This window comes from Podarcis cretensis (genome assembly GCF_951804945.1).
Source record: "Podarcis cretensis genome assembly, chromosome: 1".
Lineage (NCBI taxonomy): Eukaryota > Metazoa > Chordata > Lepidosauria > Squamata > Lacertidae > Podarcis > Podarcis cretensis.
The window spans coordinates 80,755,244-80,780,553 of record NC_137170.1 but is presented as its reverse complement, the minus strand read 5'-3'; the positions used below and the strand labels follow the sequence as shown (position 1 = coordinate 80,780,553).

General features: G+C 38.2%; 2 protein-coding genes across 6 annotated transcripts in view; both read left to right on the top strand.

The window, feature by feature from the left end:
* CPT1A (carnitine palmitoyltransferase 1A) overlaps positions 1-2,975 on the top strand; it is a 45,427-nt gene extending 42,452 nt beyond the window's left edge. For both annotated transcript variants that reach the window (XM_079991286.1, XM_079991287.1), the window contains exon 19: positions 703-2,975. In XM_079991286.1, the coding sequence (XP_079847412.1) occupies positions 703-789 (87 nt within the window). In that variant the 3' untranslated portion in view covers positions 790-2,975. The remainder of the gene's footprint in view (positions 1-702) is intronic.
* Positions 2,976-4,419: 1,444 nt separating this feature from the next.
* On the top strand, positions 4,420-23,573 carry TESMIN (testis expressed metallothionein like protein). 4 transcript variants are annotated; one of them, XM_079967867.1, is made up of 13 exons: positions 4,420-5,002; positions 6,714-7,264; positions 8,034-8,148; positions 9,474-9,532; positions 10,185-10,346; positions 12,227-12,347; positions 15,230-15,306; positions 16,486-16,559; positions 17,461-17,532; positions 18,360-18,462; positions 19,297-19,434; positions 20,654-20,829; positions 22,508-23,573. In XM_079967867.1, the coding sequence occupies exons 1-13, from the start codon at positions 4,963-4,965 to the stop codon at positions 22,698-22,700; spliced, it is 1,881 nt and encodes a 626-aa protein (XP_079823993.1). In that variant the 5' UTR covers positions 4,420-4,962; the 3' UTR covers positions 22,701-23,573. The 4 variants fall into 4 exon arrangements, with proteins under 4 accessions (XP_079823993.1, XP_079823994.1, XP_079823995.1 ...); XM_079967868.1 differs by having other exon boundaries at positions 4,984-5,088; XM_079967866.1 differs by lacking the exon at positions 4,420-5,002 and adding an exon at positions 5,567-5,891.
* Positions 23,574-25,310: the final 1,737 nt, after the last annotated feature.

Genomic DNA, 25,310 nt, shown 5'->3' with positions numbered 1-25,310 from the left:
CTGTGTTTGTATGGTGTGAATTACTTGATATATTTACCTGTAGACTTTGTATTGTTATCGGCAGGTTCTCATTTATAAGAAAAGAATGATTCCTACTATGTATTGCATTATATCTCCATAGTCCAATATTACTGTTAAGGTGAAACCAGTTTCTGGCATTTTTTTTCACCAGTAGGAAATTACATATTTATCTATGAAATTGTTTTTTAAAACTCATAGATGGTGGGATCCAGTGGATGTCACTTTGCTGAAAGGATCCATCAGCAGAACAGGGAGGGAGGCAATTTTTGGCAATCCCCCAACTCCCTCCAAGTCTGTTCTGGAGGGTTGGGGGGGCATCTGGAGCAGATTTTTGGAATAAACAGAAAGCTGCTGGGGGCATAGCTGCCAACTTTTCCCTTTTATTAAGGGAAATTCCCTTATTCCGAAAAGGATTCCTCACCAGAAAAGGGAAAAGTTGACAGCTATGGCTGGGGGGGAGAGGGCAGGAATCACTAAAAATTGCCTCCCTCCCCATTCTAGTGATAGAAACCACCCATAATCAGAGCAGCGCACATTAGATTCTAACCGGAATATAAATATGAATTATCATATTACTCTCTCTGGTTTGTATCTATGTTATGTATGTACACACTATGAACTCTATAATAATGAAAGTTCCATGTAACTAAATATGGATTTCTTACTCTGTTTATTGTTTAGAATTCCCATCGTTTCGGAAAGAACATCAAACAAGCATTGTGTGACATCCGTAACTTGTTCAGTCTTGGCAAAAATTCAACAAAGTGATTCCCTAACAGCAAGTCAACTAAACATCCTGTGTTGGCAGTGAGAACTCTTCTGATCAGTGGCTGAAAACAAGGCAGCTATGCAGCAATCCATTCAGAGTTATATAAATAAGTATTATTGGGAGAAGTTCCAACATCCATTACTACAGTTGATCAGAAGAGTTTTCTTCTCCCCAAGATATGACTTTTTGTATTCTCTGTGTTATTAGAAGAGCTGCAAACTGGCCACAAGTTAAGATGCCTAGACCTGTCCTAATTTGGTGTACATTTGATCATTTCTTACTTTAAAATCTCTCTACCTGTATTCTATAAATGAAGGGATGAAAATAGTGCATTCCAATCTCATGTCAACAAAAAACCTGACTTGAAAAGTACCTGTAGCAAACCATCAATTAATGTATCTGCTGGGGGTTTTTTTAATCAGTAAGTGACAACTTCGGGCATTCATTTTAAATAAAGGCATTTCATTAAGCTGAACGTAAAATAATATTCTGGCAAATCTAATGTAATGCGCTAAGTGAAAAAAATGTTTTGTTGCTTGGAACTAAGCTTATATTGCCATAGGTCACTGATGAAATATTTGCTCTACCCGCAACTGCAACAATTGAACACACTTAAAAAATATACATGCCCTAGTATTTTTCTGTGTTCTCACTTACGTTGTGAATGGGCCTGTTTTACATGTATTCCAGTACATCAAAAACAGAGGTTCTAAATGCAGGACATTATTACACTGTGGGGTGTTTTGTATTAACTTGTAAATTGTCTGCTAGATATGGAAAGTAGAGCTGCTGAACTTGGAAATAGAGTTGCTAATTCACAATAACTTATCTAGCTATATTTGGGTAAAAGTCAGCACATTTCTGTATGGTGTTGCATTTGAATGGTCCAACATGAAATTTCCTTTGGTTTTAACCTAATGAAAGCCCTTTCCTTTGAGACAGGAGTAATTTCTATGCTAGTTTTTTATAAAAAGTTTCAGTAGAACCTTTTTGTTTCAAATGGGAGATCAGTATCGGTGAAAGCTGCCACATTTCATAACATTTCCCTATATTTCAGGAAAGTTAGCCATCAGATGCAAAATTTGTGGGACAATTCACAGTGCAAGCTAGTCTCAGCCTAGGTGGCACATTGTCGTTTGCCTTAAGCAACTCTTGCCTTATGTGCAATCATGAAAAATTATAATGGAGAAACCTTCAGTATACTTAGGTCATGGTTAAAATATGTGGTCCCAAACTCAATGTCTTAAAAATAGAAGGCATGGCAAATCATGAATAACATTACCAGAGAATTTGTAATGAGAATTACAAGGACAATAGCATGGGGGCTCATGGCTGGCACAAAGTACACTAAAAAGCCTAAAAAATATTAACATTACAAAAATATAACAGCAAAGTCCTCTTGGCAATCTTTAAATAAAACTAAGAGTTTAGTGCAGCAGTTACATCTGCTTATATGAATTAGGCTATAAAAATGATCATGCAACATGTTCAGAAATTTTAATATCCAATCCTAATGTTAACATTTAAAACAAATTGAGGGTGTGAGGAGGTTTCTTCTGTCCTGAGATGAAGAATATTAATAATATTCTTGGTTGTTCAACATGTCGGCTTGGGTATAAAATGAAGGTCAGATGGCAATGCTCTGTAAATAGATATTAGAGTACAGAGCCCCCCACAGGAATGGGTGGAACATGTTACGTTTGATTAACTACAGTAAATAAACAAAATTTGGGGTGGGTGATAATGAATCCTAAAATGCAGCATGGTGTCTAATCAATGTACAGCAGCAAGTTAAGAGTCAGTGTTTTGGAGCTTTGTTCATATGCTTTATATTGTCCACTGACTAATATATTAATTTTAAGGTAAATAATCTTTTTTATTAAGAGCTTATTTAGGTTTGACTCAGGTTTTAGATATTTCCAATGTAATCATAGTTAATGCATTATCAATGCAATTTTTGCATTCTTTAAGGGAATGTAATTGGTGGAGGACAACCTTTTTTATTGCAAGTGTTTGGAGGGTTAAGCTGTCGTGCATTTTTTATTTGACACCAAACAATTTCTAAAAAGACTTGGTTTGTATCCTCTCAGAATGTCAACTGCATGTAAATAATGTTCCATTGGTTGTAAATCTTTAAACGCACAGTAAGCATAGGTTATCCTTAATAAAGAAATTAATATTCTGATGTATGTGATTTTATTTCATAGATGTGGGAACACATTCATTTCTATTATAGTCTTATAAATTCCAAAGAAAATTCATTTCAAAAGAATTGTCAAGGATTAATTATGCTAGAAAGAAGAGTCTACTTAGATGTATTGATCTTGTACTGATTTTTAAAAGGGCTTTTGATAATGAAAAACGCAACAGTATGCATGGATAGTAATGAGTAATTAATTATCTTTATATTTATGTATAACCAGAAGCTTTAAGACACAGAACCTATTTCCATTTCTAATTGGAATGTGAAAACTGGCATTGGTTAGTATGCACATTTTTATTTAATATTTGTTGTCTCAGGCTTTCTATTCCATACTAATTGCATTCAGAAGTGGTACATTCCAGACTTTAAAAAGCAGAGTGAAAAGCACTTCACCCCCTCGGTTTTTTTCCCAATGGATGGATTTAGGTGTATGCTATTTAATCACAAAAGTTGGAATAATTGGAACTGAACTCATTTTCTGTGGAAGTGATTTCTTGCAGCATGATGCTTGTCAATTTGTAAAGAATGCTCATTTTTAATTGTGCATATTCTAATCGTGTATATGTGGGCCCTGTCTCACATAATCACATGACACTGCACACACACACACAATGGAAGTGCCCATCAACTTTGCCCCCAAATATTTTACTGTGGGGCTGGCTAAGCCTCCTCCGCCCCAAGGAGTTGGCTCCTATGGGAAGATGATTAAACTGCACTGTTCTGACAAGGCTTTTTCCTGCCCTAGTTACTTGATGCTGCCCTGTGCATGCTGCTGCTGTGCCACAAGAAGCGAGGGTGAGGGAAGAAGTCAGAGAATATGACGTGGTGTCTAGTTGTGTATAAATTCCCTCTTATCCAACAGAAAATCCACTTTTTTAAGAAAAAAAAAGACGGATCGAGTTGTAAACTTTGCTTAGCTCTTTTTTACCCCGTGCCAACTTTGCTCGTTAACATTACATGTGTTAAAAACGAAGCAGCCTTGTACTCAAGGATGGATTTAGGTTTCATGAGGCCCTATACTGAAGGTAATAGGGCCCTTTATATAGCACATACGGCCCATTACTTACATCATAGGAGCCTACACAACACAAAACACTGTTGCTGTATGTAGGTTTTGTTTTATTTGTTTTTTATCTTATATTTTGGAAATGTACACCTTTTTTCCCTTTAATTTTTTTGGGGGGGCCCAAGAGAGTGGGGCCCTAAGCTATAGCTTGTTTAGCTTATACATAAATCCGGCACTGATACTATCTGCGTATCTTCACAGTGGCGTTGCGTGGGGGGTGCAGGGGGGGCCGGCCGCACCGGGCGCAACATCTGGGGGTTAGGGTTAGGGGGCGCAAATCCACGGGTTAGGGGGCACAAATTACTTGCCTTGCCCCGGGTGCTGACAACCCACGCTACGCCACTGTATCTTCGGCGGGGAATGTTCCTTATTCTGGAACTTCCCTCATGCCATTCTGTGCCTTATATTTTCACTGATCCTCAGGCGTTTTTAAGCGAATGTCCCCTTATTAAAAAAGAGAGAAAACCAGCAAAGCCCCTAGATTCTCGGCCGCTGCCTCAAGAAAAACAGGCGCCGGCTGGAGAAGGGAAGAGGAGTTTTAACAATTGCACATAAGTTGCCTCGTTTTGCTGATTAAAGGCGGCTGTGTGATTCTTGCCCTAATATCGAAAGGGGTTGAGACTGGGAAAGAAGAGGCGGGAAGGCTGAATTCTTTTCCCTTCAGCGTCCAGCGTGAATCCACTCCGCTCAGAGATGCGAGCAGGCGGCGTGGCTTTTGCAGGCGCGCGGAGAAGCGCTGAGGAAAAACCGCCCGGAGGGAGATCCGCCCCCTTTGGCAGGGCTGCTTAGCAGGAAGCGGCTTTTCCCGCGCGCTGGCCCTCGCGGGCGCTTCTGCGCTTAAAACTTCCCAGCCAACGGCTCCTTGGCACCCCTTCGGCGAGCGCTGCTCATAATGCAGTGCTGATGATGGAGGGGAAAAGGCGGGAATCTGCGGAGGGGGAAGGTGAGGTGGCGGGGTGGCTGGCCCGCTTCAGCCACCACGGTTTAAAAGAATGTCCGCCGCCTGCGTGAGGGCTGCTTCTTCACCTTGTATGTGGTTGCCATCAAGTTCGTCCCAAGCCTGAGACACTGGTGTTTACAATAAGCAGACATGCCAAGGATGAACAACAAGTCTTTGTGAACTAGTTGTGTACCACACACGGGGGTGTCAGACCTGCAAAGTGTGAAGCACCCCATATTCCACCATCTCTACATGGAAGCCACCCTTGGCCAGTGTTCTCATTCGTTTCAGGGATAATAATAATAATAATAATAATAATAATAATAATAATAATAATAATTGCCGCCCATCTGACTGGGTTGCCCCAGCCACTCTGGGCAGGCAGGTTTTTCACCCACTCCTGGTGAAAAGGAGACACCATGAAGCTCTGAACATCTTCATGCTGGGCCAATAAAGTGTGCGTGTGTGCATCAGTACAGGGGAACCTGTGGTCTTCCATTTGTTGTTGGGTAACAACTCCCATCAGCCCCAGACAGCAAAGTTTAAGAGCCAGGGATGAGGTGAATTCTAATTCAATAAGACCTGGAAGGCTCCAGGTTAGCCACCCCTGATATGCACCATACACAATATAGTGGTGCATCCAAAGCAGCAACACAGATCTATATTGCACTGTTGCTTCAGGTGAAGTAGAGGTGTGTAATTGCTTTAGATACAAGTAAATATACCCTTAATCTGTAATGTGTGAGGTAACCACCACAACACATACTTTTTAAAAAAAACCTCCTTTGTTTCAGGTAGGCAAATGGGAGATCATAGGACAGGGTTATCCAGATGCAAACATACTATTTCAAAGTGGCACAGTTGCAAAAGTTTGATCTGAAATTTTTGGAAGGTCCGTATAATAGTTTACAAAAACAAAAAAACAAAACACATTTATGCCCCTCAGCTGTACTTTTTGTTATTTCTTTATAATGTATATTAGCATCTTGCATCTAGTCTGCCAACAATAGGGTCTGTTTCTTATTTGGAACTGTATCTCAAAACTTTATATGTTTGAGTACTGAATGTGGAAATATTAAAAGGTACATTTATTATGAGTATAGTAATAGTAATGGGAAATCATTTCCCAAACTACATATGGTGATGTTTAAAAGACAAGTTCATACTAGTGTAAGAATATGTACTTTCTCATAATACATAGAAGTTTCTGTCACAAACAATGGAAAAGTTTCAGGTATAGCTAAGGCAAATAGATAATTCATGTTCAAGTAACAGTGGTCTAATAAAAAACAATTTAAGCACTTCAAATGCATAGAAAAAGTTGCAACTCTATATTGATTGCTGTTGATAGTGTTTATATGTTTGAAGATCAGACATGCACAGCAGTACTACTGAAGAAAATATAATTAAGATCAGTTAAAGCAAATTGGCATTTGAATTTAACCAGTACCCAGAAGGTGGTTAAAAGTGAAAACACAAGTGAATGATTCTCCATTACGCCATTGAAAGTTTACATTTCAGTTGGGAATTCTAATCCATGTTAGTTACTATCTGTAAAACCAAGGGTGAGTTTGTAGTGTGGATTTGCAGAGTGCAAGAGTGAGATCTTGTGTATACACCATCCAGTATGTAAGTGATCAGTGAGCGTATGCTTAGGATTGGAGTCTTATGTTGGATATGATTTGTTGCTTATTTTTGTTTGTTTATTTTGAAGCTGAAACAGCTACCAAGATGAAAATTGTCCCAGGACAAATAGATGTCTCTACAGAGATCAAATACTACCAATCTGAAAGTTTAACTGTACCTATGGAAAGTCATATAACCTTTAGTAGAATTTCAAGAATAGACAATGGACTTGTGAAGACCTTTAATTCAGAAATTCTTAGTCCAAAGAATGATTTAATTAATAAACCAGTTGAAGAAGAATTCTATTCCAGTCAAGACACCTATTTAAGTTCTATGGCTGAAGCTGCACTGAATCGCGGGAAACATACTCTGAATAGAGAAAATGAACATGCAATGTTTGAAGTTAAAATGCAGCCATGTACACAAGAGTTTTGTGATGAAGTCCTTGGAAAATATCAGAAATTACCAGAAGCGACTCTTTCAGAAGTGACAACATGTGCATATTTACCACAATTGCAACTGGGCTCACAGAATATCCATTTTCCATCTTCCTTAATGACAGAACATAGAGGTTCCATGCTATCTCTTGGCACCAGTACTGCTGATGGAGCAGTCAATACAAATGTAGAAATGATACCAGTAAGACTGCTTTTTAAAAATACCTGAATCATAATATATGTGCTTTGAAGTAATCATTGCATTTTAGTTGCTTTCGATAAAAATTCAGCATCATTTAATGAAAATGTAGGGCAGCTTAGAAATATTGCATTATGATACATGTGGAATATATCATGAATGCATTTTAGTCCTAATTAGGTACCGTATTTTTCGCTCTATAAGACGCACCAGACCACAAGACACACCTAGTTTTTGGAGGCGGAAAACAAGAAGAAAAAAAAATTCTGAATCTCAGAAACCAGAACAGCAAGAGGGATCACTGTGCAGTGAAAGCAGCAATCCCTTTTGCTGTTCTGGCTTCTGGGATAGCTGCGCAGCCTGCATTCGCTCCATAAGACGCACACACATTTCCCCTTACTTTTTAGGAGGGAAAAAGTGAGTCTTATGGAGCAAAAAATACGGTACATTTCTAGCTCTTCATGTCCTGAGAATGGGAACAATACTGCTGTCCCACTAACAGTGATCCCACCCCAAGGAGCAAGGTCCATCCTAAGAAGGAGAACAAACTGGGATTTAAAATTGGCCACATACTCTGCATAGGCATTGGGCGTGTATCCCTCTCAGCCTCCTGATGGAGGACTGAGGCATGACAGGATCGATCATGGGATATAGATAATATTTGTTATAGTACTATTACAGTGTATATAATTTAACATTTTAAAATATTTATTATTATTACAGCACAAATAGTTTTGTATATTAAGTTCGAACAGTATGTTTGCTTTCCTAGGTATTGAGAACAATAACTTCAACTGCAGATGCAAAGAACTGTGTTTCTTGTGACCAAATGAAAGGAATTATTAATAGTTCTACAGTGTCACAAGCCATACCAGAGTGTTCTGGTGGTGAGTGTTTTTGAAATATCCTTTCATGTTTGCATCTTTTGTTTCGTGCAGATGGGTTTCCACTTAATATGTTTTCTGGATTGCTTATTATTATTAAAGATAAATCATTTTTACCTTTAGCTCTTTTACTAATTTAAAGGAATCAGAAATGGAGGCCTTTTGTTTACCAATTATTACATTAAAGGAAACTGTGTAACTTTTTGCCCTATATTTGCTGTTTATTGATTATAGTTGGAAACTTCACACTTGGCATCCAAGTTGTTTCAGTTGCAACTTGTTTTCTAAAGCTTCCAGGAATGGAAGGCACTTGCAGTGAATGTAGCACTGTTTCAGAAATGGAAATGTTCTTTGTTCTTTTAACAGCTATGTGATGGATAGAGATCCATGTTAAACCTATTCTACTATGGAAATACAATTCTGGGGAAACTTGCACCTGTTGGCATTCAGTATGTCCCCTTATTTGCATGGAGTCCCTGATTTATCTTTGGCCCCCCCCCCCACTCCACCTGCAAAACAGGACACAATTTGCACAGGATACAAACCATATTCAAATATTATATGTGTGTGCCCTTATGAAAATCCTATTGGCATCCTGACCATCATTTACTGAAAAGTTAACAGCCATTCACTTTAAGCCTTAATTTTTCAGTACATTGCAAAGTGTAATGGGGTGCCTTCATTTTTTCCTTAGGATGTTTTTTTTTGTTTCATTTTCAAACACTTCATATTTTCATTTGAATTTATATTCATTTGAAACTTACATTTCAAATGTATTTTAAAATAATTTAGATTGTTTTGTCATATAAAAATTTACTATAAAGAAATTACCCCAGTGAAACTCCTTTGAATGGATTTGAAATACAGTCGTACCTTGAATCCCAAATGCCTTGCAAGTCGAACATTTTGGCTCCCAAATGCCGGAAACCTGGAAGTGAGTGTTCCAGTTTGCAAACGTTTTTTGGAATACAAATGTCCAATGTGGCTTCTGTAGCTTACGATTGGCTGCAGGAGCTTCTTGCAGCCAATCTGAAGCCGTGCATTGGTTTCCAAACGTTTTGGAAGTCAAACAGACTTCTGAAACACATTCCATTTGACTTCCGAGGTACCACTGTAAGGGGAAATGTGTTTGAATTGTACCTAGGAAGGTTGCCGTTTCTACTTGCTCTTCTTATTCTACACTCAATTGCTTATACTCAACTTCAAATGTTGTTGGTTTTATGAGTTATATTGTAACAGTCGTGGGATATAAACAATAATATTCTGATTAGATTGAATATTTAACATTGTCCACATAATTTTCTCTTCAACTCCATTTTGTGTTGTAGAATCATGCAACGGTATCACTGTTTCATCTCAGGATACTGCTGCTGTTTGTGATGAGATTGTAAGTATATACTATGTTTTACTACTTGTTAGGATAATGTGAGTTGGATCCACAGTGAGTTGCATAGGCAGATGTCCCCCAAATTTTTGTCTGTCCCCCCTCCCCCGCAACCTCTGCTTTGATGGTTTTGAATGGGTCAGCATAGCCAGACCCGACTCCTCTAGAAATGGATGAAGCCATTGTATGAATGAAAGGTGGGCAAAGACACTCTTGGGTACAGCTACCTCCTGAACATCCAGTTATTATGGGAAACAGGATGCCAGAGAAAAAATACCATGGATGCATTTAGGACACAGACACAGAATTACTATCTGTATTGAATCCTTAGCATCCAATAAAATTGATTACTTGATACACCTTCTGTAATTTATTCATACTATTATTTAAATGACTCAAAGCAATGTGGAATGTAATTACCAGTATTTATTTCAGGTTATTTTCCCCCATCCTTTCTTAGTCCTTTAGATGTAAGTTGGGCTTTTAAAGATAGTGGTAATAATGACAATTTTAATTGACTATTCTATGTATCAATTTGATCATAATATTTCCGATCAATTTAAGCAACTTCAATTATTTTTTTCAACACCAGCTTTTTAACAGTGCAACATACTGTAAGGATATCCTTTAAAATATGAAATTGATTATATTTCAGGCTGAGGTCAGAGAAGCAGTTGTTAGCATTACAGCTAATAATTCAGATGAAGCAGTTTTTCAAAATTCAAATGGTGAAGAAATCAGCCATAACCTAGCAGCTTCACAAAATGCAATGGAGGAACCTACCTGTTCACAGAGAAATTATGCCAGTCCTCAAGTGGTAACTGCTGTGTTTTTACAATATAATAACTTGCACAGGAAAACTTTGCCAATAGTTTTTTGTTGTCTATGTTTTTATTAGAATGAAACTGCAAGGCTCTTAGTAGAGTAACTTCCTCTTAGTGGTGCCATGTAGGCAGTAAGAAAACAATGACCATTTTATAGTTCTGTTTATAGTCTTGACTATATGTGTATGATTAGATGTTTCTTCAGAGCAGCCTGGACATGGGTGGCACTGTGGGTTAAACCACAGAGCCTAGGGCTTGCTGATCAGGTCAGCGGTTCGAATCCCTGTAACGGGGTGAGCTCCCATTGCTCATTCCCAGCTCCTGCCAACCTAGCACTTTGAAAGCATGTCAAAGTACAAGTAGATAAATAGTTACCGCTCCAGCGGGAAGGTAAACGGTGTTTCCGTGCGCTGCTCTGGTTCACCAGAAGCAGTTTAGTCATGCTGGCCACATGACCCAGAAGCTGTACGCCGGCTCCCTCGGCCAATAAAGCGAGATGAGCGCCACAACACCAGAGTCGGTCACGACTGGACCTAATGGTCAGGGGTCCCTTTACCCATATGTGTATGGTTAGTTGCTTCTTCAGAGCAGCATTATGGACTGTCATCTACTTTACCTAATCTACCCTTCCCACCCAATATATTTCCTTGGCTTTGTTCCAAGTTCTTTTTCTCATCAACTGTTTCTGCTATATTACATTTTTAATTATTTAATGCACAATCCTAAGCAAGCTTACTCAGAAGCAAGATCCTCTAAGTTCAGTAATAGTTCAACTGTCTTAGGCATTGGTTACTTAGGTTCTTTCAAATCTGGCTTCCAGGCAAGGTTTGGAATGGAGAACACTTCCCTGGATGACATGCCAGGGAATACTTCAGTACCATTGGCATTTGTATCCTTCTAAAGCAAATCACTAGGGTAGGACTTAGAGGCACAGTAAGTTGTGTTTCTGCTCCATTCTGGGATAATGGATTCAGAATGCACTGCTGGGGGGGACTTCTATTCTACCCCTTGGTTGCTGGCTTCAACTTCTATCTTGTCTGTATGATTTTTAGCATTAGTTGAAAACTACTGGGATAAGCCATCTGATGGTTTAGACTTCAGTGTAATCAGTATGCTAATGGCATTAGTACGCTGATGACACACAGCTCTACCTCTCTTTTCCTTAACTTAATTCCAGGGAGGTAGTGGCAGTTATGAATGTGAAGGTTATTTTTGGGATTATGAAGGCAAAGAACCTGATGAAGTGCAGGGGTGCCAACTTGAATAAAATATTGGGCAGGTAAGCCCCACCCCGCATAATCCATCACATGACATGATGCATGCACACCATTTGAATGGCAATGCCCCTCAACTTTGGGGGGCCCACACCTTAAATATTTTATGGGGGACGAAGCCCCCTCGGTCTCTCAGGTTGGCTCCTATTATAAAGTGGAAGTTCTGTTGGCTGAGAAATCTGCTCAGCTGGGTGGTGTGCAGCTGGTTCTGGGTGAGGGATGCACTCTGCTGAAGCAGGAGTGGATAACTTTGTTCAGCCCAAGTGTCACATTCCCTAGTGAACAACCATCCAAGGGCCAAATGCCAGTGGTGGGTGGGGAAATGGATGTTAATCTTATCTTTGTACAAACTAGAGGCTTGCCACACAAATGACAGAGCTATATCTCCATCTCCTGACGATTATGATATAAATGTATTTGTTGAATGCCCTCCTGCAGGAAGTATGTATGGATCCTTCACTGTTGATTTTTAAGAAAAATCTTAAGCTTTTTTATTTTCATACTTTTATTATGTTGTATATTAAGATTTGATGCTCATTTTAAGGAGTGTGATATGGGTTTTAATCTGATGATTTTTTTTTGTTGATTATGCAATTCAGATCATCTGCCAGTTGAAGGGTGGTACTCATATACTTTGTATAAACAATACAGACACAAGAGAATTAAAAGCAGTTCATTTGGTCCCCCAGTATCAAGACCAGCCTAAGTATCCTCAGACAGGTATTGAAATTTTGGAAAATATGAACAACATATATAATTAGTGAAAATAACAGAACAAAATGCATTGTGTTAGGGAAATCTGATTAGCAAAAATGTGGATTTGAGGAATATTTCATCTAAAAATGCGTATTTACACTAAAATGCTGACAAATTTTCATGAGAATTCAAAAAATTAATAAATTACAAACTGATGTGGAAATGTTGAGAATCAAACTGAATTCCTGAGGGAATTGAAACTGACAGATTCATCCACCTTTAACCAGGAAACAATAATATTTATCCTGTCTTCACATCAGGGTAGTTTTGCTGAATTCCTCCACTTTTGTAAAATATATGTACTTCAACATATATTATGTTTTTGTTAAACACTATTGTTAATTCCTATATACTGTTGAAAACTGTCTTGAGCATCTTTGATCAGAACAAAAACAAAGAAATCCAAAGGTGCTTGAAATGAACACTTTGAGGGAACAAGTATAATACTGATGAGACTGCATTATAGTATTCTGATGGCACAGCCAGAGAGTGGACAAACACTAAGGACATAAAATGTAAATAATCACCTAAAGGTATGGATATGGGGAACCTGAATCATTGAAAAGATCCAGCCATTGTGAACATTCCCTTCACTAACTTCACCAAGGGATGTGCAGAATATGCTGAATAATTTTGCCACCCAACAATGGAATGCTCAGGTGCCTTGTCTCATTGTTTTATTTATTGCCAATATAGATCCTGTGTGTATACTTTCAGCAAGCTTCATGATAGACATTATCCAGATGACATCTGTAAAACTCAAATATTCATAATCCATAGGGCAATTTTCTGGGGAAAGCACCACGTTTTCTAAGTTATAAAATATAATGCTCTCAACATTGGGAAAATGCAGTATTCCCATAACAGAAACATGCAGTTAGGGGAGATGTCTAGACTGAGCTCAACAGTTTAGGAACAAAATAAGGACTTGGGCTACCATGGAATCTTAAGTGTAGAAAGGCTCCTAGTAAATTGTGTATGCTTGCAAGGGGGAGTTCTGTCTGCATTTACCCAAACCATCCACATGATGTCACTGTTCAATCAACTATAAAGGAATCTGATAATTTTAATAGATCAATATAGTAATGATAATATTTCAATAAGCATTCTTTTCACAATATTGTTATATAGCAATCACTGTCCCTGAATGATGACAAAGGTAAAATCTGAGAAGGAGTCTTTCTTAGGTTTCTTCCCAAAATCTTAATTGTAAAAAATGTACATATTTAATTGTACATATTTAAATTGCACATATTTAAATTGCATATTTAAATTGCATATTTAAATTGTACATATTTAAATTGTACATATTTAAATTAAGGGACGCAGGTGGTGCTGTGGGTTAAAGCCTCAGCGCCTAGGGCTTGCCGATCGAAAGGTCGGCGGTTCGAATCCCTGCGGCGGGGTGCGCTCCCGCTGCTCGGTCCCAGCGCCTGCCAACCTAGCAGTTCGAAAGCACCTCCGGGTGCAAGTAGATAAATAGGGACCGCTTACCAGCGGGAAGGTAAACGGCGTTTCCGTGTGCGGCTCTGGCTCTGGCTCTGGCTCTGGCCAGAGCAGCGATGTCACGCTGGCCACGTGACCCGGAAGTGTCTCCGGACAGCGCTGGCCCCTGGCCTCTTAAGTGAGATGGGCGCACAACCCCAGAGTCTGTCAAGACTGGCCCGTACGGGCAGGGGTACCTTTACCTTTACCTAAATTGCACTCAGACAATTTCTCCTCAAACCACCTGCAATTGCAGTAATGCAGTACATTTTAAAAATTTGGGCCTGAGACCAACAGTGCAATCTTATGCATGTCTACTCAGAAGTAAGACCCATTGAATGGTAGTTCACTGTGCATCCAGACCAGAATTTTTTTTTCATACAAGTTGCTATTAATGCACAAGGAGGAAGTGCAGTCCACATCATATGACTTACAATCTTTTTCTATCTGTTTAAAGTACAAAGAAGCAAAAGCTTTTCTAAGACTAGACTTGCATTGCTAAATAGTTATTGTTGCACCCATTTTTCATTATTGGAAGGGGTTTTTTTTATTTTGACCTTTTAAATTTTGACAATTATTGTTACACCCATACACAAGGACACCTTTAGCTTTTTAGAAGAAGCAGAAGCCAAGCCAAGCCTTTTCATTATTCTCCAAGCCACTATTTCAAAATAAACTCACTCTTTGCAGGACCCAATTCTTAGCATAGGGCACATATTTTTTGAGCTGGGGGAAGGGGATTAGATTTGCAGAAAATTATATAAATATATAAAACGAAGCCTGATAGTCATGAACATGGAAGTGCATGTGAAAGTGAAATGTGCAAAGATATGTGTTGGGACAGCTAGTTGGAGATGCTTTAGAAACAGCCTCAGAAGTTTGGTCTCCAAACTGCTGCTGTTCCTACTTAGTGAACATAAGCTGCTTTATGCCATCAAGCCACTGGTTCATGTATCTCAATATATTGCAGCAGCAATCCTGCCTTTCAGGCAGTCTCTCCAATTTGTATTTGGAAATATCAGGAGTTGAACATGTATATTTTGCATGCAGAACATGGCTTTACAACTAAACTACCACCATCCTGGGCTTCTGGAGCGTCTTATGTGTTTTTTTGCCCTCTGTAGGATCCTTTCTTTTTATATTTGTGTGAAATAAATGCAGTTTGGGTTGGAAAGATAAATATATGGAAAATGTCAAAATTCTTTAGCATAGTTAAAAACAATTATTTCTAAATTTTATTTATGCTAAAGAAGTAACAGTTTACATCTCTTAGTTCCTCTGAAATGTAGGTCAGTTATCCAAATATGTATTTGTTTAAATCTATACATTGCACTAACCTAAATGAAATATTTTCTTATTAGATGCAAGTAATTCTGTAACATCTGTACTGGGACAGTTTTTACCCGTTGGAGGTAAACTGAATGTCTGTGCACAAGAGGTAAGTGTTACTTTTGCCCTCAGATAAGAGTTTTTAATTTGACATTCTCAAACTGCATATCATGCGTCTTTCTCTGTCTACCAAGAGATATGCAGATTGTGCATATATTAGTACCCAACCATTTCCTGCTTAGATGTCTTGTCTCATGTTTCTGCTTTGTTGCTACAGGCAGGCCTTGTTTGAATGGGCCATATTCAACAAACCTGTTGTGCTAGTGGAAGCTGTTGCAAGGATTCCTGATAGCACAGCAGGAATTCTGCCCCTCTCTTCCCCCTGTGCTCCCCAAATCTCCTCTGGAGGGTTGGGGGGTGTTATGAGGCATGCATCTGAACTCACATGCCTTACCACCACACACATGGCCTCAATGTACAGCTCAGGGGATTGGAGCCTTTTGCATGGAAAGGAGTGCATGTGTCCATTAAAAATGGGTGTATAGCTTTAACCCTTATACCTAACTAATCATACCAGGAAGTAGAGAAAGATTGGTCTATTTCACAAAAATGAAGAGACAGAGTTAGGGTTGCCATACATCCGGAATTTCCCAGAGACACCTGGAATACTGTGGTTGAATGGCAAAAAATAACTTTTGTGTCCAGATTTTCACTTTTTGAAATATGGCAACCCTAATATAGATGCTGCTTCAGGCAGCACAGTTATACACAAGCATTTAATACATTCATTAGGTATACACAAACCCTAGATCTAAAGAATAAAAGTCTGTTACTAATCCAAAGCCTGCAGGGTATGTGTAACAATGTGCCACAGACCCACAATAAAAAGAAGACTATATGGGAGAGAGAAAGATACCTGATCTGGAAACAAGCAGATTGCAAAATCAAGGATGGAGATCTGTGTCTCCTGTGATAATTATTAGGAGCAACAAGGTAGCCTTTTTTTCTTGTACTAGTGCTCCAAAATTTGGAGCTGGTCCCAGTCAGCAACATGAAAATAGTGTCAATACTTAAGAGTATAAGCTAAAGGCAAATATCAATCCTAAAATACCATTTTTCCTAAAGTATATTTCACTTTTCCATGACTTGTTCTAACATTTATGAAGGTGATTTATAAATATTTTATCTTGATTATTTAATCTATTTTTATAATATTTTTGTTTTTTAAATGTATATAAAAAGTTGACAACTAAATGCAAATGGAATATCTGGTTTGTATTTTGAGCAGCTTGATAATGGATCCATATATACATGCCATTCAGATAAAAATCTTCAAGAGCCAACAAAACTGACCTTAGTTGGGTAAGACAGTAATAGATATATATATATTTGTTAATATCTTTAATAATAAGACATGGTATTTATACAAATCCCTACAATACTGAAAAGCTCTATACCCTAGTCAGGCTAGCTTTGTCTGTTACCTCCAGATTTCAGATCTAATTGGTAACTGTTAAATATTATTTGTTTTTGTAAAACTACTCACACTCCACTAATGGTGTTACTATTTAAAATATTCAAATCTGTTCATTGTGTGGAGTAGGTGTACTTAATTGGTGTTATCAAAATGATGAGATTTGACCCTAAATTTATAAATAAAATATAACAAGTATATAGTGATTTGTTTGATAAAGTGATAATAAATAATCTTGATTTTAATCAAATTAGTCCACAGTTGGGGATGAAGCAAGGCTATCAACATTCTCCTCTTTTGTTTGTTTTGGCCATTGAACCCTTGGTACAACATATTCAGCATAATCCTGAGGAGGCGGTGATGGGAAATGGTCCTTCTGTTGACTTATATCCAGGTCCTACCTAGGTTGATTTCCTGCTCCTTCAGAAGCCTCCCATCCCATCCTACTTTGTTAGGAGGGGCTCCAGCCCACCAGAGCCATAGGGAGCTGCAGTGAGGGAGGAAGGATAAGTTCAGTTTATTTTAGGACCCGATGCATTATGTATAACAGAAGATTGAATGATGATTAGTTCAAGAGATTCATTAGCCTTACAGCAAGTGATGTGGAGGACTTGAGGTAGCAAAACAAGGTTCTGTGAATGGAGTCATAGTTAGGAGTCCCATTTTTCATGCTTTTTCACCAGTAAATGGGTGTAATCTCTAATAATCTTCCCAAGACATTCAATATATAATTTTTAATTATATATCTAATAATGTGCTTCTTTTTTTAAAAAAAATTGCAATGCCTAGGTTACCTTGCAGCTCCTGGGATACAAAGTCAAAAAAGCCATGCAACTGCACTAAATCACAGTGTCTCAAATTGTAAGTAAACGAAATATTGAAGTATCTATTCTTAGTGTAAAAAAACTCCAAATGTAATTAATTTATTCCTGCCATATGTATTAAACTGAAGCCATGGCAGTAAACAGGACTTTCATATAGAACAGGATATTAATTTACCACATCTGAAGCTGCATTTTCCTCTTCTTTTTATGCACAGTGCTTAGCCTGATGCATACAAAGTAATGCCTGGAAGATACACTTCTGGAAGCATGTTGAAAAATAAGGCAGCACAAAAAAATAGATACCATGACAAAATAAATGTATCTCTAGTTGTTCATAGTACTATATAAAGATAATATAGAAAATAGAGGTTCTGAGCCATTATGTTCCTTGCTTTCTTCTAACATTGTAATAGTAATTTTTTTTTTTTAAAAAAAATTGCTTTCATATACAAAATGCATGTTGAAAATGTATCAGCCTTTTTTATCTGATATTCATTCGTTTTCCTCTGCCACTCTTTAGTAGGTATCTTGAGTAAAGGTTCATGTATATGTTTACATGCGGAATGGGAAGATTACTTAATTACTTGCATTAAATAAGACATAAACAATGCTGCTTTAGAATAAAAAGGAGACAGAAAATATCTAGAAGGGAAACTAAAGAGAATGGGATCAGCAACCTCCCATTATAAGCACTTGCATGAAATGTTGGTTGCTGGATTGGTTGCAATCTTCAGAACGCCAAAAAATTGGAGACAGAGAAAAACAAAATAATAGAATGCACAGATAACCACATGACTACATGAACCATCCTTGAAAATGATTAACTATAAAATGTATTTCATCTGCTGCCTTTGTTAAACACAGATACTGTGATTGCTTTGCCAATGGTGATTTCTGCAGTAACTGCAACTGCAATAATTGTTATAACAATCCACAACACGAACTAGAGAGGATTAAGGCAATTAAGGTAATGCAAGTATTATTATCTACTTTTTATTATATCTCCTGTGTTAATTACTGTCCTGTTTCCTAACAAGAGACAAAGGAGAAATCTCATCAGCAAGGGCTAAAAAGCTGGCAGTCCTCCTAGAGCAGGGGTTAGCAAAGTTTTTCAGCAGGGGGCCGGTCCACTGTTCCTCAGACCTTTTGGGGGGCTGGACTATATTTTGAAAAAAATAATGAATGAATTCCTATGCCCCACAAATAACCCAGAGATGCATTTTAAATAAAAGTACACATTCTACTCATGTAAAAACACACTGATTCCCAAACCGTCCGCAGGCCGGATTTAGAAGGCGATTGGGCCAGATCCGGCCTCTGGGCCTTAGTTTGCCTACCCATGTCCTAGAGATACATGGAAGGGACCTCTTTACCATAGCCATACTTTTAGATTAGGGTTGGCTGAGCAATGCACAGAGCTGATGTGCCAAAGACTAGAAGATTGATAGAAATGTCCCCACAAGCCTCTGAGTTCATTTAACTATCTAATGTGTACATGATGGGAAAGAGTGTGTGGTTTTGAGTTTTGCTTGACATTTTTATTGGAAGGACTGTATCCTAGTAGCTCTAGCAGAATAGCCTCCACAGACGACAACATACAGTGCTGTGAGTACATCTTGTCTCATGTTAACAGGTGGACCATATAAACAAGAACTTCCTTGATTGCTACCACCTGTAAAAATAATTAATATGCCTTCAAAAAAGCATAGTTTAGAAATAAAGTAAGCTATAAAAAGGTAAAAAAATGATTTTTTTTTCAATTTGAATGTCTTCTATATAAATAAAAAAATATTTGTTTTAGGCTTGTCTTGACAGAAATCCAGAAGCTTTCCTGCCAAAGATTGGAAAAGGGAAACTAGGAGATATCAAGCCCAGACATAATAAAGGATGTAATTGTAAGCGGTCAGGTTGCCTAAAAAATTACTGTGAATGCTTTGAGGTTTGTTCAATGAAATTTTCTAATTCTGCTTTATAAAAATGTGTAACAGTGGTGGGATTCATCCAGTAATATTGTAGGCACTTAGAAACTTTATCTGAGGGGAAACTCCCATAGAGTGTGCTCCTCATGGAAAACTGCAGGCTCTAACAGCAGGTTCAAAGTTTAAAAGCAGCTAGAATATTGGGTGGCCACCTGCAAAAAAAGACAGGGCTTTTGTATCTTTACAGCAGGTGAAACTTTTCTTCTACATCTACACAATTATTAAAGGTACAACAGCCCTGTCTTTTGCATCTGCACTAGAAGAAAGGTAAATGGAAATATGCTGGCAAAATGAAGAAAGCATTTCCTATTCCGCCATGCAGGTATGATATATTTTACAAAGCAGTATGTGAGGGTTGTACAAGAAACCAAAGATGCTTCTTTGATGGTTGAAGTGATGAGTACCAGTATATCTTATTTATTTTTTAGTTATTTAACAAAATCTGTATCCCTCTTAACTGTAAATACAACTCAGCTGTTTACAAAGAATACAAGATGCGCATTCAATTTGTCAATGAAATCAACTTTAGGAGAACCCAGAAAAAGGTCCTTTCTTATGGCACCTGAAGGTAAATGTGATACACATGAGTATTAAAGATAGGAGCAGCAAATCCAAGACAGATATTAAGAGCAGATTCATGGCTGAGTCCCATACAAGACTTTTATAGGTCTATCCCAGTGCTTCAAATTGTTTCTGGAAACAAGTTTGATACTTGAATTGTGCCTATGGAAATAATTAAGCTTTTTTTTAAAAAAAAAATGCTAGCCAGTGTCAGTCAATCTGGGTCCATATTCTAAACTAAATGACATTTCTTAGTATTCTTCAAAGAGATCTCCACATACAACAAGGAGTAGTGAACTATAGTTTATCACACTATAATACTCTTTGTAGCAATTACCAATGATCTTGGAAGCATACTTCCAAGGAATCATACATAGGTGGAATATACACACATAAAAACCGTTCTGAAAATGTTTTTTTTAAAAATCATTTTAAAAAAACAACACATTGAATTTTCCATAAGACTCACCATTGCCATCTAGTGTCACATTGCATATTGCACTTAAAATGTTTTATTTGCTGCTGTATGGCTGAGTCCTTGTATTGTAGCAGAGCCAGATCGTATATTATTTAATAGTATTGACTGATTTATGAATTAGAACATTTTGCATCTTCTAGGCTAAAATCATGTGTTCATCTATCTGCAAGTGTGTTGGTTGCAAAAATTATGAAGAAAGCCCAGATCGAAAAACACTAATGAATATACCAAACTATATGGAAATTAAAAGTTATGAAGGAAATGACTCTGTATCATTTTCTAATTTTGAAATATTATCAAAAAGCAGAAAAGACAGGTAAATATTAAGGATTACCTATGTGATGTCCACCTTTTATCTAAGATATGTATCTTAAAATAGCAAACTTTTTATATGCCATAGCACTGATTTTAAACATATATGCAACAGCCTAGTTGTCTGTCCCTCTCAACCTTTGCTTTCTCCTTTCTAGATGCTCCATCTTACGTATGATTATTCTGTCAGAGCTTAGTAACTTGTTTCAGCTACACAGGTTACTGCTGAGGTGAAGGTTGTAGCACTGACTCTTTGGTACCAATATATGTTTGGTGTGTTTGTTTTTGAAGCGGGTGGTGCTATGGGTTAAACCACAGAGCCTAGGACTTGCCGATCAGAAGGTCGGCGGTTCGAATCCCCGCAACGGGGTGAGCTCCCGTTGCTCGGTCCCTGCTCCTGCCAACCTAGCAGTTCGAAAGCACGTCAAAGTGCAAGTAGATAAATAGGTACCTCTGGCGGGAAGGTAAACAGCGTTTCCGTGCACTGCTTTGATTCGCCAGAAGCGGCTTAGTCATGCTGGCCACATGACCCGGAAGCTGTACACCGGCTCCCTCGGCCAATAAAGTGAGATGAGTGCCGCAACCCCAGAGTTGGTCACGACTGGACCTAATGGTCAGGGGTCCCTTTACCTTTTAAGCAACATATGCTTTAATTTCAGGCAGTCGAATGTGTGTAGCTGGCAAGTTGGCAGCTTTGCTAAAATTGTGGTAGCAGGCTTGTAGACAAGCCTTCAAAAACGTGCACCAGCAAGGGAAGCACTGCAGCAGGGCTCTTTAAAAACCTATTGAAATGGACAGAGTAGTTTATTTGGGAATGAAAGTGTCATGCTTGGTATACAGTATAAGGAATATTTTTTTAACAGCTCATTTACTGTTTATGTATGTTGCCTGTCTAAAGGCTGACCTACACATTTGGCAGCAACCTAGGTCTGCTGCTGGCACCACCAGCACTGGCACCCATTGCTATGCTTCATGAGCTCTTGTGAGATTTTGGTGAGGAATCACTGGAAATTAGCGGTGCAGGTGGTGGGGTGGGTGGGGAACATGTCGTGGCACCACCTCAGGGGGTTCTGCCTGAGGCGGCTGCTTTATCCTGCTATTGGGATGGGAGAGGCCGGTAGCTTTGTGAATCTAGGTTGTTTCCAAAGAGTTGAAAAGTAGCCTGAGTAGGGCATGATTCGCAGTGAAGAAATGGGAGGTGAGGATGAGTGCTTAATCTTTCGCCTGCCTTTTGCTTCTGCCCTGCACCTCAACCCTCTGGTTGATTTTCCTTCCAGAATTCCAACCAGAGAAAAGTGGCTGGAACGAGAAAGTTGTATGGGAAAATGAAGCACTGTTAAATAGACAATAATTGAACAGATTAAGCCTTTTGTAATGAGGAAATAAATTTTTGGGGAAAACTTCACCTGCTGACATTGAGACATTATTAGTTGTAGGTAGCCTTTTATTTATTCAGTCTCTCCACACACTTGCAAAAGAAAAAATAAGAATGCATATGGGACAAAGCATATGCAAATTTGTGCCCTTTCCTATATTTGAAGGCCAAATGCAAAAAAAGTGTACCTGGCACAGAAAATCCTGTTTGAAGACCCTGAAAAGTTCAGCCATGAGTAAATTGGTAACTTATCTTTTTCATTAATTTACTTATTTTAAAAGTATATATTGGTTTTTTGTTCCAATAGGCAGTCTAGTACATGTATATCATGGGAAGTGGTTGAGGCAACATGTGCCTGTCTTCTTGCTCAAGCTGAAGAGGCAGAAAAAGAAGCTTACTCTATTTGCCTAGCAGAACAAATGATCTTAGAAGAATTTGGAAGATGCTTATCACAGATCCTGCACTCTGAATTTAAATCCAAAGGGCTGAAAGTTGAATAATCTGCTTTGGATACAAATGCACAATGAACTGCAGTAATGCTTGAAATAGCCTTTGATGTTGATAATATTGATAAAAAATAACTTACCATTCTTATTCTCATATCATTGCTATTTTTTATTTCCATATAATGCTAGTTTACACAGTAGTGGCCAGGATGGAGCTGCATTGCTTACCTGGCTTTCCAAGCCAAAGGTCATTGTAAGTAACCAAGAGGGGGAGTAGGGTGGCAGTAGGGAGGTCAACATGGTGCAGGTTAATATTCCAGATTAACAGTATAATTAAAAGCATGTAAACTAAATTATTTTGGTTTATAAATTAAAATCTCTCATCTTTCTGCTACTATAGGCTCAAATAGATTAACAAACACAGATTTAGATGTTTTCTAGATAACTGGCTTGTGGAACACACATTATATAATTTCTAAATTACTTTGAATTAAATTTGATTAGATGCAAACTCAATACGTGAAAATAATTCCTAGTTAAAATATTTTTGTTTGAGTCAAGGACACTCACTCAAAACTTCCCTCCAAGTTTAATTATTTCACAGATTTAAATGAAAATTAGCCTGGTTAATGGTGCCGTAAAAATGGGAGTGCCTCAGATGTAATTTGGTTTCTATTTATCTTAGTGTTGAATTGTTTTAAAAGATTGTTTTCAATTTACTGTACTTTACTAATTTTGTAATGATGAAAACTGATAGAAATTTTAGCTAATGCAATCCTTTATTAAGAATTTTTTCTTGTGCTAAAAGAGGAACATGCAGTAGATATGAAAGTAAAACATTGAATTCATGACATTTGAGTCACAATCCGAATGATTTGCACCTCTGCGTAGCAAAACTTGCATTAAAGTTGGTGTTTAGTTAATATATACCCTTTAAAAAGTTTTTAACATTTTTGTTTTCAAGGAACAATTCAGAAACTACTTAATACTGGTACAGCCGCATAAAGGACAATCCTACTGTACTATGCACCACTGGTAAATAGTTCATTTCAGTTAGTTTACATACAGTGCAATCCTATGCCTGTCTGTTCAGGCAAGTAAGGGTATGTAATACTGCAGCTTTAACCATATGATATTGCTATAGAGCACAGCAATTTGTTCACAATAGTTATGAAATCCTTAGCTGAACTCTATTTTAATTGCTTATTCATTGCTTTTCATTTTATATGAGCCTTTTGAAAATTTCTCCCAATACCTGCTTGGATTGAATAGTGCATGGCATCACAAAATTTATTTTATAGCCTGTTGAGGTTTAAGGAAACCCAGATAGATGAGGACAGTAATGTCTTATTTTACAAGTGCGGATGAGACAAGATTTCTCACTTTCTAATCATTTCCTTAGGCTTCTGTGCTTCTTACTATTTATATTAATAGTACTTTTTAAGATTGTGCTAAATGAATGAACACCTTCACATCCCAGAAGCTATCACAGAGGCAAGTAGGTAATTTAACTGTGAGTTTGCAGTTAATTGGTGTAATCAGTTCTCCAACTGATTGCAAACAGCACTTACTGCTGAGGATTGCAATATTGAAGATCAGCATGGAATATAAATATATGTAGTTTGTGAACAATTTTTCATGCTTGAATATCTAAACTACTCTAGCCTTGTAAACTATTCAAGTAAATAACATATAACTATCACTCATACTTGTTACTCTATTATAACATATTTCATCACCATCCATGTGCTCTGTGTTGTCAGCATCATTTACATTTTGCATGATACAGTGTAAAAACGGCCACAATTAACCCTGTCCAGCAATTAACCCTGCCCAGTACAAAGTACAAACACGTATTCAACCTACTAAATCCTGCCTCAGTGTCTCATGAGTCAGTGGAGGTGATGCTGAATTTATGTAAGATAAGAAACAAAACAATTTTTCTCGGAAGCCATTATCCTCCCTTTGTTTCTCTTAGTTACCAAATTCCTCTTTATAAGTATGTGGCTCAACTTACCTCATTTCCTGATGTCATTATCTTGTCCAGTATTGGCCTGCTGGTGCCTGGTGAATGATGGGGAAATGTTCCAAACCTGTTCCATGGGAGCAGTGGCGTAGCGTGGGGGGTGCAGGGGGGCTGGCTGCACCGGGCGCAACATCTGGGGGTTAGGGGTAGGGTTAGGGGGCGCAAATCCACGGGTTAGGGGGCGCAAATTGCTTGCCTTGCCCCCGGGTGCTGACAACCCACGCTACGCCACTGCATGGGAGTCAGTCAGTGTTGAACTTTGCTGTGGTGCGATCCAAGCAAGCAAGGTCTCACTGGGGGACCAGGGTGCAGATTCCAACCAGACAGATACTGACAGCTTTTTCCCATGAGCCCATCACACAGAGAATATACTGGGCAAAACCTTGCCCAATATTTTGCTGCAATCTATGGGTCACAGCGCCACCGGGCAAAGGCACCCTGTGCTTATTGGGCACGGAAAGGGGTGTCTGAGAGTGACACTTATAACTTGGAAGATGTTGGTCTTTGTGACTCTATTGGCCTTACTCTTTTTTTACTGCAGTTTTGCTGTCTGTAAAATGGACATATTTGGTTGCTTAAATTTCATAAAGATGATTGATTGTACAATGCTAGCATATGAGACCTTGATTTTAAGAGAC

What these genes read in the sequence shown, in the direction of transcription:
- TESMIN (XM_079967866.1), top strand. Translation starts at nt 5,831, where the DNA reads ATGCAAACATACTATTTCAAAGTGGCACAGTTGCAAAAGTTTGATCTG. An exon ending in CTGCTGTTTGTGATGAGATT is followed by an intron (nt 9,533 to 10,184) that starts GTAAGTATATAC and finishes ATTATATTTCAG; the next exon opens with GCTGAGGTCAGAGAAGCAGT. An exon ending in AGAGGATTAAGGCAATTAAG is followed by an intron (nt 18,463 to 19,296) that starts GTAATGCAAGTA and finishes TATTTGTTTTAG; the next exon opens with GCTTGTCTTGACAGAAATCC.